The sequence below is a fragment of the Mesocricetus auratus genome, unplaced genomic scaffold (assembly GCF_017639785.1).
Source record: "Mesocricetus auratus isolate SY011 unplaced genomic scaffold, BCM_Maur_2.0 Super-Scaffold_4256, whole genome shotgun sequence".
NCBI classification, from domain to species: Eukaryota; Metazoa; Chordata; class Mammalia; order Rodentia; family Cricetidae; genus Mesocricetus; species Mesocricetus auratus.
Window position 1 is genome coordinate 37,148,448 of NW_024429182.1, and position 14,649 is coordinate 37,163,096.

General features: G+C 36.5%; 1 protein-coding gene across 3 annotated transcripts in view; it reads left to right on the plus strand.

Annotated features, from left to right (window-relative positions):
* The window catches only part of Smc5 (structural maintenance of chromosomes 5), a 62,808-nt gene that overhangs the window by 7,517 nt on the left and 40,642 nt on the right, over positions 1-14,649 (plus strand). For all 3 annotated transcript variants that reach the window (XM_040746347.1, XM_005063740.4, XM_013115039.3), the window contains exons 4-8: positions 456-618; positions 3,219-3,353; positions 5,012-5,152; positions 7,634-7,795; positions 9,051-9,122. In XM_040746347.1, the coding sequence (XP_040602281.1) occupies positions 456-618; positions 3,219-3,353; positions 5,012-5,152; positions 7,634-7,795; positions 9,051-9,122 (673 nt within the window). The remainder of the gene's footprint in view (positions 1-455; positions 619-3,218; positions 3,354-5,011; positions 5,153-7,633; positions 7,796-9,050; positions 9,123-14,649) is intronic.

The following is a 14,649-nucleotide window of genomic DNA, read 5'->3' on the forward strand; positions in this document are numbered from 1 at the left end:
TAACCCATGGCTTCACCCTTTTGGGCAGAGAATTTTCATTAGAGAAATTCCTACATGGAAGCCAGTTTTCATTCATGTAATTTCAAAGTAGAGGAAGTTTCTGCTGACTGTTATATTAGCTTTTAATGTACTGATCCCTTTTGAATTGCAGTCAGTGTATGTGACTGAATAGTGTAATGCTTAAAGGATAAATAAACTTGGTGTGTTTGGGGATTAGTATTGGCACTTATTTTAATTTCAGCAATTTAGATACTTTTGAATGTTAACTAAATAGTAACTGACATGGCCAATTGTGGGATAATTGCAAACAAAAAGCCATGGTTTCTGACTTAGAAGGGTTCTAAAAAATTATAGTAGTATTTCTTGGACCTTGGGTATAAGAAAAGTAATAGAAATGTTATTCTTAATCAATTTGTGTTTTGAATATAAAAGCTCTTCAATTATTCTTTAATTAGGTTCAGGACTTCGGGAAATCTTGTAATCACCCGTGAGATTGATGTGATAAAAAATCAGTCCTTTTGGTTCATCAACAAAAAACCTGTAACCCAGAAAATAGTGGAAGAACAAGTTGCAGCCTTAAACATCCAAGTGGGCAATCTATGCCAGTTCCTGCCTCAGGTCTGAGAAAATACCCGTGAACATGGGAAAATTTCGGGTGAATGTTTTGGCTTTATGCCACAGAAAACATAAATACTATTCAAGAAATAATTCAGTAGTATTTGTATCAAACGCAGCACTCTTAACATTTGTAATTCTTTGTATAAGAAAGCATCCCATCACTTAATGTTATATAAGTATTACCCTTTACTTTGAGCACAGATCTCAGAGCTTACTGCTTTTATGGGCATGGTGATACATATCTGTAATTGTAGTACTACAAGCCAAGTGAACCTCAGTCATCCATATATTATATTAATAATTTTAAGTTCCAAAAATGTTTTTAAATCTATATATATTTTTTCATGTGTATCTATGTGTTGTGCATTAGTATTTGAGTACACATGTGCACATATATTTAGAGGCAGAGGTTGACGTATGTTTTCCTCACTCACTCTCCACTTTATTTATTAAGATGTGGTCAGCACCAGGATCTTTTCAGTTTGATCAGAAAATTCCATGTCTCTGCCATAATGGGGTTACAGGCACATTGCCATGCTGAGTACTAGAGATTCAAACTCCTGTCTGTCCTCACACTTGAAAGCACTTTATCACTGAGCTATCTCCCCAGCCCATAAGAAAGGTACTTTAAGTACAGAGTAGATACAGTACTTCATTAGCAAACTTTGATGTTTTTCAAGGAACAACTTCTTAAAAATATTTTTATTGGGCTGGAGAGATGGCTCAGAGGTTAAGAGCACTGACTGCTCTTCCAGGGGTCCTGAGTTCAGTTCCAAGCAACCACATGGTGGCTCATAACCATCTACAATCCAATCTGGTACCCTCTTCTGGCATGTAAGCAGAACACTGTATATATGATAAATAAATCTTTAAAAAAATTATTAATCCTTTAAAACTTCAGTGTGTTTTGATCATAATTACCCCCTATTTCCTCCCCTTAACTCCTTCAAGATCACTACAACTGTATCTCCCCATGTACTCCCAATTTTGTGTCATTTTTAGTTTTTTTTTGTAATAACCCATAGACTCCAATTTGCACTGTCCAGAGTACCTTGATTTGGGCCATGGACTGGTTAATGTACCAGGAGCCAAACCCATAAAGAAACCTAATTCTCCCTCTCCCAGAATCCAGCAACTTAACTATTCTTGCTCCTCAATTAGGGGCAGGGATTTATGAACACTAGTTAGAATGTTAACTGGCTTAGAGCTAGAGAGATGACTCAGGTTAAGAACACTGACTGCTTTTCCAGAAGACCTGGGTTCAGTTCCCAGCATCCACTTGACAGCTAACAATTGTCCATAACTCCAAGAGCTAACATCCTCACACAGACATACATGCAACCAAACACTGATGCACATGAAATAAAAATAAATTATTTAATGTATACTAATTGGCTTGTTCAGGCAGCCATAGTTGCCGTGCATTAAGTGTGGTGATCCTGAGAAGTCACAGTTAATGAACAACTTTTTGTTGTTGTTTTGTTTTGCCTTTAAAGACAGGATTTCCCTATAGCCCTGCCTGTCCTGGAGCTTGCTCTACCTGGCCTTGAATTCAGAGATCTACTTGTCTCTGCCTCCTGAGTCCTGGGTTTAAAGGCATGAACCATCATGCCTAGCTTAATGAACAACTTTTAATACATTTACATGAAATATTTGGTTAAGATAAAATTATTTTATATATAGGTGGACTTTCTATTTTTATTTATTAATATTAATAATAATAAGCTGGGCATTGGTGGTGCTCGCCTTTAATCCTAGCACTTGGGAGGCAGAGGCAGGTGGATCTCTGTGAGTTTGAGACCAGCCTGGTCTACAAGAGCTAGTTCCAGAACAGCCTCCGAAGCCACAGAGAAACCCTGTCTCAAAAACCAATATATATACATATATATGTATGTATGTATGTGTGTATATTAATAATAATAAAATATCCTGGTCTAAAGAGATAGCTCAGTTGTTAAGTGTATATGCTGGTCTTCCAAAGGACCCAAATTTGGTTCCTAGCATCCACATATGGCAGTTTACAACTGCCTGTAACTAACTCCAGCTCTAGTGGATCTGATGCTGCCACCTTGAGTCACTGGACATTGAACTCACATGCACAAACCCACACATAGATACACACATATAAAAGGTAATATAGAAGAAAAATTTTTAAATAATTTTTTTAAAGTCCTGATAATCTACATTTAAAATTATAGTCACATGTCTTTGTTTTAATGTCGCTTTGTGACTATGCTATAGCTTATTTTCTTCACAAATGTAATTATTTGATTTAATAAGTCCAAATTAAATTTAAAATTTGAAAGTTTTATATTTGTCTGTTCCCCATTCCTGTAGGTGTTAGTGATCATTTCAGTGTGGAAGACTGTTTCCTTTTATTTCCAACTTGTTTGTATAAACATTTCTATCTAGCAATAGTGACACATTCTTTAAAGATTATAAAAAACATGTTGTCATTTTTGAAACACAGTATATAATAAAGATTATAAGAAGATTCATATCTCAAGATTTTTTTTAAATGAGATCCATCTTGGTAAATTTAATACATTTTAAAGGTATTTATGGATGATAGTTGCTAATACTTAATTTTGGTGCTGTAGGACAAAGTTGGGGAATTTGCTAAACTCAGCAAAATTGAACTTCTTGAAGCTACTGAGAAGTCAATTGGTCCTCCAGAGATGCACAGATACCACTGTGAACTAAAAAACTTCAGAGAGAAGGAGAAACAACTAGAGGTATTTAGAATAGACAACTCATTTCTGTTGTCATTTACTGATTCTGTGTCTCAAAATGTGCAAGAATGAGTAATATTTCTGTATTTTGAGTAAATTCATAATTGTGGTTGATTGTTTCTTTTTTCTACCCGAGCTTATATTTCTAACATCAACTGGTGGCAGAAAGTGAGAATGATTTTGATTTTATGAGATTTGAAATATTTGATTGTTTCAGTAAATACAGTTGAGTTTTTAAGGAACTTTTTCATAGGAAAGTACATTTTTCTTTCATTTGGTACCCATTAAATAGCTGTCATGTGCTAGATAAAGATAAAGATGTGTTTAAAAACACTTCTGTTGATGTCACTTGAGTAGTTTTTTCTTAAGTCAAAAGAAGATAGGCTGTATAAGCAAAATTATAGAATTAACTTGTATATAGGATTAGCTGAAGTGTTAATTTTTAATTTTTACCTTTAATAAATTGATACATACAAATATGTATTACCTATCGTTTTTAAAGATGGTTTAGTTAATGGTTCTAGTTCTAGATCCTTAGATCTTAAGGTAGTATGTTTTTAGAATTAAAAATCAAAATATGCCTTCTTTAAGTATAACTTGATTACAAATATTTTATTAATAAAAACATTAGTTTTGTTGGTTTCATTCAAACAGAATTGGTACAAGATTTTTGTGATTATTTAGTTCTGTGTCTGGTACTCGTTCAATTCTTTTGTCTTATTTTGTTCCAGTCTAATATTTCCATTTTAAATAGATTTCTAAATTACCTCTCACCTACTGAAGGTGACAAGTATGTATTTTTCCCCCCAAGGCTCTTCAGTGCATCTTGGTTTTTGTTAATATGCAATAGAAAGATTGAATTTTAGCTTTCTGTCATCTCAAAGTCCTTAAGTCCTAAGCATTCGTGAATACTAATCCTGATATTACTTTACATTTATATGCCATTTTTTACAGCCTTTATTAAGCTTTCATCTGGGCAGATAGGACTAAAATCTAAACTGCTTCAAACTCCAAATCATGGATGTTTATGGAGCTTTAGTTTAGGAGTGTTTTGGAACTTCAAATTATAGATGCTTAACTGGTAGTTACATCCATGCACATGCTCCACAATCTGATACATTTCAAAAGTAGAAGCACATTTAGCATTATGCATTTCAAATAAAGGACACTTAACCTGTATTAAGTGAATTGCTTTTATCTTTAGACAAAACCCCGGACTTAGAGGTATTGACAAGGCTTCCTCACAGTTCCTTAACTGATATATTTTAGAACCTTGAACCAGAACCTTTCTGTATGAGTGTTACTTTTACCTGAGTTTATTTATTTTTTTTTTTACCCCCCTTGCTTTTAGATAGGGTCTTCTGTAGCCCAGGCTGACAATGGCATCGAACATGTGATGTTCTTGCCTCTTCCTCCTCAGCACTGAGGCTATAGGTGTGTATCACTAGGCTGGTTTTAAGCAGTGCTGGGGAGCAGATCCAGAACCACATGCCTTCCAGGCCAGTATTCTTCCTAGCCTCACCTATTTTAATTCCTACAGGATTCTTTTTGTGAAATTTTTTATTATATTGTGTTTTGTTGTTAAAAAAGTTTGACTTCCCATGTTCCATGTTTGTTTTTTTTTTTAATTTAAACTAATTGTCAACAAATACTTATTTTAGACCTCTTGCAAAGAGAAAACTGAATACCTAGAGAAAATGGTTCAGAGAAATGAAAGATATAAACAAGATGTGGAAAGATTTTATGAACGAAAGCGACATTTAGATTTAATTGAGATGCTTGAGGCAAAAAGACCATGGGTGGTAAGTGTCAATTATCTGAGGTAAGAATAGGTGACTCTTCAGTGTCTTAGGTTGTTGCTTCCTATTGCTGTGATAAACACTGTGACCAAAAGGGAACATGGAAAACAAAGGGTTTGTTTCAGCTTATAACCATGCTCTATTCTGAAGGGGTGTCAGGGCAAGAACTCTAAGCAGGAACCTGAAGACAGAAATGGAATCAGAGGCCATGGAGGGCTGCTGCTTCCTGGCTTGTTCCCCATGTCTTGCTTAGCTGCTTTCTTACATCCCCAGAGCTACCTGCCCCAGGGATGGCAGCACCCACAGTGGGCCGGGCCCTGCCACAGCAATCCTAATTTAAAAAACTGTAGGTGAGTCTGATGGAGGCAGTTTTTCAATTGAGGTTCCTTCTCAGATGACACTAGGTTGTGTGACGTTGACAAAAACCAAACCAAACCAAAACCAATGAATGCAGTGACTGATTACTTACCAAGTCCATCTTTGTAAGTAAGCACTCACTTTGTTTTCAAGCTAGCTACTGCTTTTAAAGTTTACATTACATGTCACACCTAAGTATTTTTCTAATTCTTTATTTGATACATGCTGATTACCACATCGCAAATAGTTGATTGAGCCACTCTTCAGTTTTTAGTCCTTAGCAGGTCTTTGCTGGTTTTCCTTAATGTTAATGAACAAAAGTGTTTGTTTATTCGTATTAAAAATAAAGTGGGGGGGGGCAAGGGCCATTGCTCGTTAGAGTGCTTACCTAGCATGCTTAATGTCCTGGGATCAGTCCTCAGTGCCACTGAAAATATTTGTGTGTGTTCCCAGTAAGGTCATTAAGTATTCAGTTGAGGTATGCCACCTGTAACTAAAGTATCTTAGCTGTCTTCTCATACTTCGTAATTTTCCTGACTCTGCTATACTTCTTCTGTTTACAATATGATGCAAATTTATTGCCTATGACCAGTTTGGAATGAATAGTGGATTTCCTTGATAACATTACTTAATAGGTGGAAATTTTAATTTTCCTAGTGTTTGTTTCATGTTTTCAGTAGAAACAGTTATTAGTGTGAAAGTAATGTATGACCATATATATATATATATATCAATGTATACATATATGTATATACTAATGTATATGTATGTGTGTGTGACCATATATATATTGGGTTTCTTTTTTTTTTTTTTTTTTTTTTGGTTTTTCAAAATAGGGTATCTCTGTATAACAGCCCTGGCTGTTCTGGAACTTACTCTGTAGACCAGGCTGGCCTCGAACTCACAGAGATCTGCCTGCCTCTGCCTCCTGAGTTCTGGGAATAAAGGCAAGGACTACCATTGTCTAACGTGACCATATATTTATGGCACTTTTACTTCCTCCAACCAGGTTTTACAATTTCATTATTCTTAAGCTTTCTCCTTTCTATATCTGTTTATTATTTTCACCTTATCATTTGAAGTGTTTTAATTCCTTGTCTTTTTTTTTTAAGATTTATTTATTTTCATGTGCATTGGTGTTTTACCTTCATTGTGTGTCTGTGTGAGGGTGTCAGATCCCCTGGAACTGTTACAGACAGTTGTGAGCTTCCATGTGGGTGCTGGGAATTGAACCCAGGTTATCTAGAAGAGCAGCAGGTGTTATTAAACCCTACAGCCCCAATTCCTTCTTTTTTGGGGGGGGGGTAGTTCGAGACAGTTTCTCTGTGGCTTTGGAGGCTGTCCTGGAACTCACTCTGTAGATCAGGCTGGCCTCTCAAGAGATCCGCCTGCCTCTGCCTCCCAAGTGCTGGGATTAAAGGCGTGTGCCAACACTGCCCGGCTTCAATTCTTTTTTAAGAGATTGATTTTAATCTTTTTAATTTAAAAATTGAAGAGTTTTTTTCCTCCTTTTCTTCATTTCATTCACTTTTGCAAATGATTTTTTACTTTTAATTGGTACATAAGTGCTGTACCTGAGGAAGCCAGAAGATATATGATCCTTTAGAGCTGGCGTGGTGGGTTTGGACTGCCCTTGTGTGTATGTACTGGGTCTTCTGATCAGGAAGCATTCAACTGCTGAGCCATGTCTCCAGCTTCCCAAACCTATACACTTGTATTATAGTATCTACTTTAGCATTCTCTTCTTTTATTATTCAGCAAATATTTAGCTAATTCCTCTGAAATGGCATCTCTTTTTGTGGGAGGTTGTTCTCGATTTCACCATGTGGGTCCCAGGAATTTAACTCATGTCAACAGGTCTGATAGCGGGTACCTTTACCTGCCAAGCACGTCTCTGGCCCAGACATTGCTTTTGTTAAGCTAATAGCTACATATTTCTTTTTGTTTTGGTTTTTTTTCTGAACCAATTTTTACCTTTGAAAATTGGTAGTTTTGTTTGTTTACCTATTCCTTAATCTTGTCTTTATTAGTAAGTTAAAAGAAAATTGCTGCTTGCACTTTGGCTTTAGTATGTGTTAATTTAAATTACTTAATGCATTGACTTCTGTTTCTTGATTTATTTGCAAGGAGTATGAGAATGTACGGCAGGAATATGAAGGTGTGAAGCTAGTTCGTGACCGAGTGAAAGAAGAGGTCAGAAAACTTAAAGAAGGGCAAATCCCTATGACGCGCCGAATTGAGGAGATTGAAAAGCAGCGTCGTGTTTTGGAAACTCGAATCAAAGAAAAGGTACTTTGTTGTTCAGTTTTGGGTTGTCTGAATTATACTTAAATTAGACAAAATAAATACTTTCATGTCTTTGAAAATATTTTCTAGGGTTCACTTTCAGCTTTTATTCCTCAGGTTCTTTAAGAAATAATTTACAATTTTCAAGAGCTTGTTATGATTAGGAAGAATTGCTACCTTTTTTTTTTGGTTTTTGGAGACAGGGTTTCTCTGTGGCTTTGGACCTGGTACTCACTCTGTAGATCGGGCTGGTCTCAAACTCACAGAGATCCACCTGCCTCTGCCTTCCGAGTGCTGGGATTAAAGGCGTGAGCCACCAACGACCGGCCGAGAATTGCTACCTTAAAGAAACTTTAAGATGATTGTTACTGGGTAGGTTGGCTCAGGTTAGCACTTTTTGGACAGGTCTTTTCACTTTATAGTTGGCGATCATGTTAATAGTAATTGGTTATAATTAAATTGTGGATTTATAGGTGCTTTGTAGCAACTGAAGTTACTGCTAAATTATTTTTTTTTATGGAATAAAAAGCAATGTCTACCGTAAATTGTTTTGCTTCTCTGTTCCTAAAAGAAGGCAGCTGTTAAGGAAGTCTCAAAAAACTCTATGAACCTATGCTTATGTAGAAATGTACGTGGTCCATAATACTTTGGGGCACCTGTGGCTTCTAGAGTGGCACATAGTGTCAGTCTATGTGTCTGTATTTTAAAATTACTAGTCCTCTAAATCATGTAGCAGGAATAAATAGCTAATTGTGTTCACCTTATTCTTACTCTTCTCCTTTTTCAGCAGAGACCTTTCTAACACTCTCATTCCTTTTTCTCCCTACAGTCCAGAGAGACACTATAATGATGGGAGCCATTGACTCTAAAGTCATACACATCTCTATTGTAAATGCTCATGCATGCTGTCATTTAAGAATTACCTAGTCTTATTTCCTTCACATAGGAAAGCAAAATGTATTGTCTGTCTCATCAAGTTGTTTTCAAAGTCAGACAAAATACCATAGGAAAACAAATATGTAGAAGCAAATGTATATGCACGTGTATTACTACACCCACTCTTTAGTATTGGTGGAAATAACCTTTATAGATTTCCTATATCACTAGTAATTTTGGTGATAATTATGAACTTGTTTTGAATTCTAATATGGGAAAGTTTTGTTGTGGGTTGATTCACCTGATATTTGGATGGATGGGACCAGGTAATTGGCTTGATTGAGTTTTTAATTAACCTTTCCTTTCTGGTTCTATGTTGCAGGCATCTGAGATTAAGGAAGCATCACAGAAATGCAAACAAAGGCAAGACCTTATAGAGCGGAAGGATAGACATGTAAGACTCTCTACCAGAAAGTTGATTACCATAACTTGTTGTCAGGTGGGGACAAATAGTTATTGTAATTGTTTGGAAACTATCCAAAATCCTCCTCATTCAGTTAGTTTCTCTGTGAGGGAAACTAAGATTTGTAAGTATAGTAGATGTACAAAAGATAATTGGAGGAAATTCCTAAAAGTTACTCATATGGCTAAATCTCATGTTTTATGGGGTTTTTGTTTGTTTGTTTGTTTGTTTAAAATGCTGTAATTTTTATTATCTTCTATCTGTGTCTATCTATCTATCTATCTATTTTTTACTCAGCAGGATTTTTCTGGGTAGTCTTGGCTATCCTGTAAACCAGACTGGCCTCAGAGATCAGCCTGCCTTTGCTTCCTGAGTGCAGCGATTAAAGGTGTGAGCCACCTCACCTGGCTTCAGATATTGTAATTTTTAGAGTTATTTGGCTAAGATTGCTTAGAGGATCTTACTATTTTAATTCCACAGCTAGCAGATTTTTAGGGACAGGAGTGGTAGGGAGTAAAGACAGGGTTCTGCTCTACTCCAGCTTCCCATATACAGAATTTAAGGTATGAGTTGTGGTGGTAGTGGTGGTTTTGTACACCATGCAGAATGCTAGTTATGTTGCTGTAAGGTCACTCACTAAATGTAGCCTTTATGGCTAGAATGGTTATTTAATTTTAAAATTACATTTATTTATTTAATATTTATGTGCATGTACCATGTGCATGTCAGAAAAAAACTTGTAGGAGTTGCTTGTCTCCCACTATATATGGGTTTTTAGCTTGGCATCTTTACCCACTGAACCCTTGGCAGTCCTTGAATCTTGGTTCTCAATCCAATCTACTTGTTTGTAGTCTTCTGATTGAGGAATTGACACCATTATATTCAGTTTTTATTGGAAGGCCTATATTGGCATTTTGTTGATTTTGTGTGTTTGGTGTTTTCGTATTCCTTGTTTACGTCACTGCTGTTTGTGGTGGCTTCTTTTTGTAGCAGTGTGCCCATGCTGTCTTTCTCTGTAGTCTGAAGGATTCCTTCAGTTATCTTCTCTGGAGCTGAGTTAGTCATAAATTCCTTTAGCCTTTTGTTTGTTTTGTGGAAAGCTTGGTTTTTGTTTTTGTTTTTCCTTAAAATAGAACAGATTGTGTGTAGTAGAGTGTGTTGGCACATGTTGTCTTTCAGAGTTAGAAATACGTTGTTCCAAGCCTCCCAGCCTGTTGGAAAATATGCTGTTTTTCTAATGGGTCTGCCACACCATGTGATTGGTATTTTTCTCTTGCAACATTCAATGTACTTTCTTTGCTCTGTACATTAAGTGTTTTAATTATAATTTGTTTTGGTGTTCTAAATGCCTTCTATACCTGGATCAGTATCTGTATCTAGATTAGGGGAATTTTCTGTTATGGTTTCGTTGAAAATGTTTTCTGTAGAGGGGGGTTTCTGTCTTACCAGGTCCTGCAGCCCTTTAGTCCCAAATAAATATTCATAGGCTTACATTAATTATAAAACTGTTTAGCCGATGGCTTAGGCTTCTTACTGGCTAGCTCTCTCTTAATTATTAGCCCATAACTATTGAGCTCTGTATTTCCACATGGCCTTATCTTGCTGGAGAGTACCCTAGTATTCTACCTTCCCAGTCTCTACATGGCATCTCCCTGGCTGCTCCTGGCTGCTTTCCTCTTCCCAGCATTGTCCTAGTCTGGTAGCCCCACCTCTACTTCTTGCTTGGCTACATCCTGCGTGTCCATTGACTGAAACAGCTTTATTCATCAACCAATAAGAGAAACATTCACAGCGTACAGGACATCCCCCATCAGCTTTCTATACTTTTGGCATGAAGTTATTCTTTCATGATCATGATTTGGTCTTTTGTCATAATATCCCATAGTTCTTGAATGTTGTTTGTACCTTCTGTTTTCAGTCTCTTAATGGTCTGAGTATTCTAATTTCTTCTACCCTGTGTTCAAGTCATGATATTCTGCCCTTCTCTTGATCCATTATGTTGGTAAGGGTTTTTGTGAAGCTTTTCATTTGAGTTAATTTCCTATTTCTGTCATTTCTATATAAGCATTCATTTATTCATTCATTCATTCAGTGTGTGTGTGAGAGAGAGAGAGACAGAGACAGAGCTAGAGCTAGAGAGAGAATATGTGAATTCTGTGCCATGATAAAGGTATGTAAAGGTCAGAGAACAACTTGTGGGAGTCAGTTCTGTCCTTCTACCATGTAGGACTTAGGGATTGTCTTAGTTTGGGTTTTCTAACTGTAAAAAGACACCCTGACCATGGCAACTCTTATAAAGGAAAATATTTCATTGGAGCTGGCTTACAGTTTTAGAGGTTTAGTCCATTATCATCAAGGTGAGGAACATGGTGGCATGCAGGCAACATGGTGCTGTCGAAAGAGCTGAGAGTTCTGCATCTTGATCTGCAGGTAGCAGAAGCAACTGTGTAACTGTGTGTCACACTGGGTGTAGCTTGAACATGTATGAGACCTCAGAGCCTGCCTCCACAGTGACACACTTCCTCCAAGACCACACCTACCCCAACAAGGCATACCCCAACAGTGCTACTCCCTGTTGGCCAAGCACTCAAACACGTGAGTTTATGGGAATCATTCCTATTCAGACCACCACAGGGTTGAAAATCAAGTCTTCACAATTACTGGCATGCACTTTTGCTTACCTTTGAGGAGGCTCTTAATGAGAATTTGAATATGATAAGTCTTTTTCTTGAACCTACTGTGTACCTTGCTCAAGATAATCATGAACTTTGGAGTCTCCTGTCTCTGGCGTGAACCACCATCTGGGTTTATGCAGTGTTTAGGATAGAACACTGTACTTCATGCATGCTAGGTAATCACTCTACCAATTTAGATACCTCCCCATCCTCCGTCCTGTCTTCAGTTTTCATGTTTGTCTGCTTCTATATGAGACTTGCCTTGAGTTTATCCTGCTTAGAATTCATGAGTTTCTTAGTTCTGTTTAATGGTTTTCTGTGAAGTTGGAAATTTTGGGGCTATTTGTTTCTTCCCGTATTCTTTTTACCTCCTCCTCATCTTCTGAAATACTGTTTTTGCATGTTTGATATACCATGGATCTCTACAGATATGATGTTCATTTTTCCTTTTTGTTCTCAGTTGACTTTAATTATTCTTTGCTGGGTTTTTTAGATCTGCTTTTGAGTCCCTTGGGTCTCTACAGATATGTTCATTTTTCCTATTTGCTCTCAAACTGCATAGTCTCAGTTGACTTTGTTTAATTATTCTTTGTTGGTTTTTTTTAGATTTGCTTTTGAGTCCCTCTAACTAAACCTCATTTTGATTAGAGCACTCAGTTCCAGAATTTCTTATTGGCTGGTTTTTGTATTGTTTGTTTTTAGTGTCTGCATCTATTGATAACTGTCTCTTCAGTGAAACTGTTGTTGTTTCTTTTAGATGCAGTTTTCTTACATTTGTAAAATGTAAATAGATGTTTTAAATAAAGTCTTTAGTCTCTCGAAGTCCATTTCTGGGCTTGTTTGGATTTTTTTTTTTATTTCCCTATGTGGGTGCCAAACTTTCTTATTTCTTAGACCGTATTAAGCATTTTTGGGTTTTGGTCAAAAGTACACAGTTTATATAACAAAATGTGGCAAGTATGAAACTTAGTTCTCTTCCTTTCACAAAAACATGATGTTCTTATCAGTGATGAGTGTTTGCTTGTTTATAAATACTAAGGCTTGAACCTAGGTTCCCACTCCAGGCAAGTCTCTGCCACTGAGTTACATCTTCAGCCTCATTAATGATGTTAGTGATTGTCTAGTGGCTTTCCATAGTTTTTAAAGTAGTGTTTATTGGCTCTTAAGTCACTGTTGGGTTAGCCTTCTCACAACTAGACAGACTTCTTTACATGCCTGGAACCATTATGTGTGCCAGAGTTTGGAGAGTGGGTATGTTGGTCTATGCCTTTAGCACTGAGTCCAGTCATGTTCTGTTTGTTGTTTAAATGTGTTGCCAGATTATAATAAACTTGGGATTGTTTCCATTGCAAATACGCACATCTGTTCCAGCCTTCACTTCCTGTTTTTATAGACTTCAAGGTGAAACAGATAAGAGCTCAGGTTGCCCTGGATATGCACAGTCCTGTTTATGTAGGTACCACTCTGGATGCTAGAAGCTTCCAGAGGCCTAATTGAACAAGGAAGTCCCAGTTTCTCTTTTTAAGATATTTACTTTACTTGTTGTTTGCTACAAATGTTATTGTTATCCCTCTTCAAACAGCTATGATATTTAGTAATTCGGCTGATTGTTTTGACAAGTGTGTTCAGGAACAAAGTTGTTTTGTACCAGGTAAACTGAGTTAGACTGGTTAAAGACAAGTCTTATGAATACTGTTTTCCAGGAAACTGGTTCTCCAAAAGTTGTTGAATTCCTGGCTTTTACTATCATTGTGAGTTATTATCGAGGATATGGCAGAAGTGGGGAGACAAGATAGGTTTGGGAATGGGGCATGTTTAGAACTTTACAAAGCTTATTTTACCGAGATTCAGCATGGATTTGGTTTGGCTAGTTAACATTTCCAAGTTGCTACAAACATTTGGTTAAAGTTAATTTTGACCGTTTTGTCATTGTTCGTTGTTTTTATAGAGAAGAAGGTTGTAGAGTTCCTTATTTCACTATTCCTGATGAAATCTAAATCTTTTCTATGTCTACAGAAAAGTGTTGCTGGGAATTTAATAAGAATTGTGTTAAACCTTGGGGGAGAATTGAAATTTTTACTGTTTTGAGTCTTCCACTCTAGGAACACGGTATGTGTCCATTTATTTAGATTTCGTTTTTCTTCTGTCGGCATTGCCTGTTTACAGTACACATTTCATCTGTGTTTTGTTAGGTTTAAGCCTTAATCTGCCTGTCCCCTCTCTCTTTCCTCTACTCTCCAACCAGATTCTGTGAATATTTTTAATATAAGATAGGGATAGCCTTAGTTTTCTGACTTGTTTGTGGTTAGTTTCCTTTTCTTGTCTTTCTCTACTGGTCAGTCGTTCTAGCACTGTTGAATAACAGTGATGAAAAGGCTGTCTCATGATCTTAGGAAGCATTGAATTTCTACTATTAAGTATATATATTGTAGGCTTTTATAAATAGTGTGCACTTTATAAGATTCAAGAAGTCTGTCTACAGTTGTTTCTGAGAATTTTTAGTTTGAACAAAGTTAAATTTTGTCAAGTTCCCTTCTGTCTTTTGATATGCTTGTATTATTTTCCTTTACCCTCTTGATATGATGCATTTACATTAGTTACTTTTTAAATAGTGAATCAACCTTACTTCCCTAACACGAACCCCACTTAATTGTGGTTATAAATGTGCACCTTTTTTTTCATATGTGAGTGACATTAAAACTAATACTAATTCTTCTTTAAACATTTTACATAATTCTGAGGTTTATTTCACTTGCAACTCTCAGGTCACACACAGTTCATCATTGAGGTAAGTCAGGGCAGGACTGAAGGCAAGAACCTAGTGACAGGAACTGAAGCAAAAT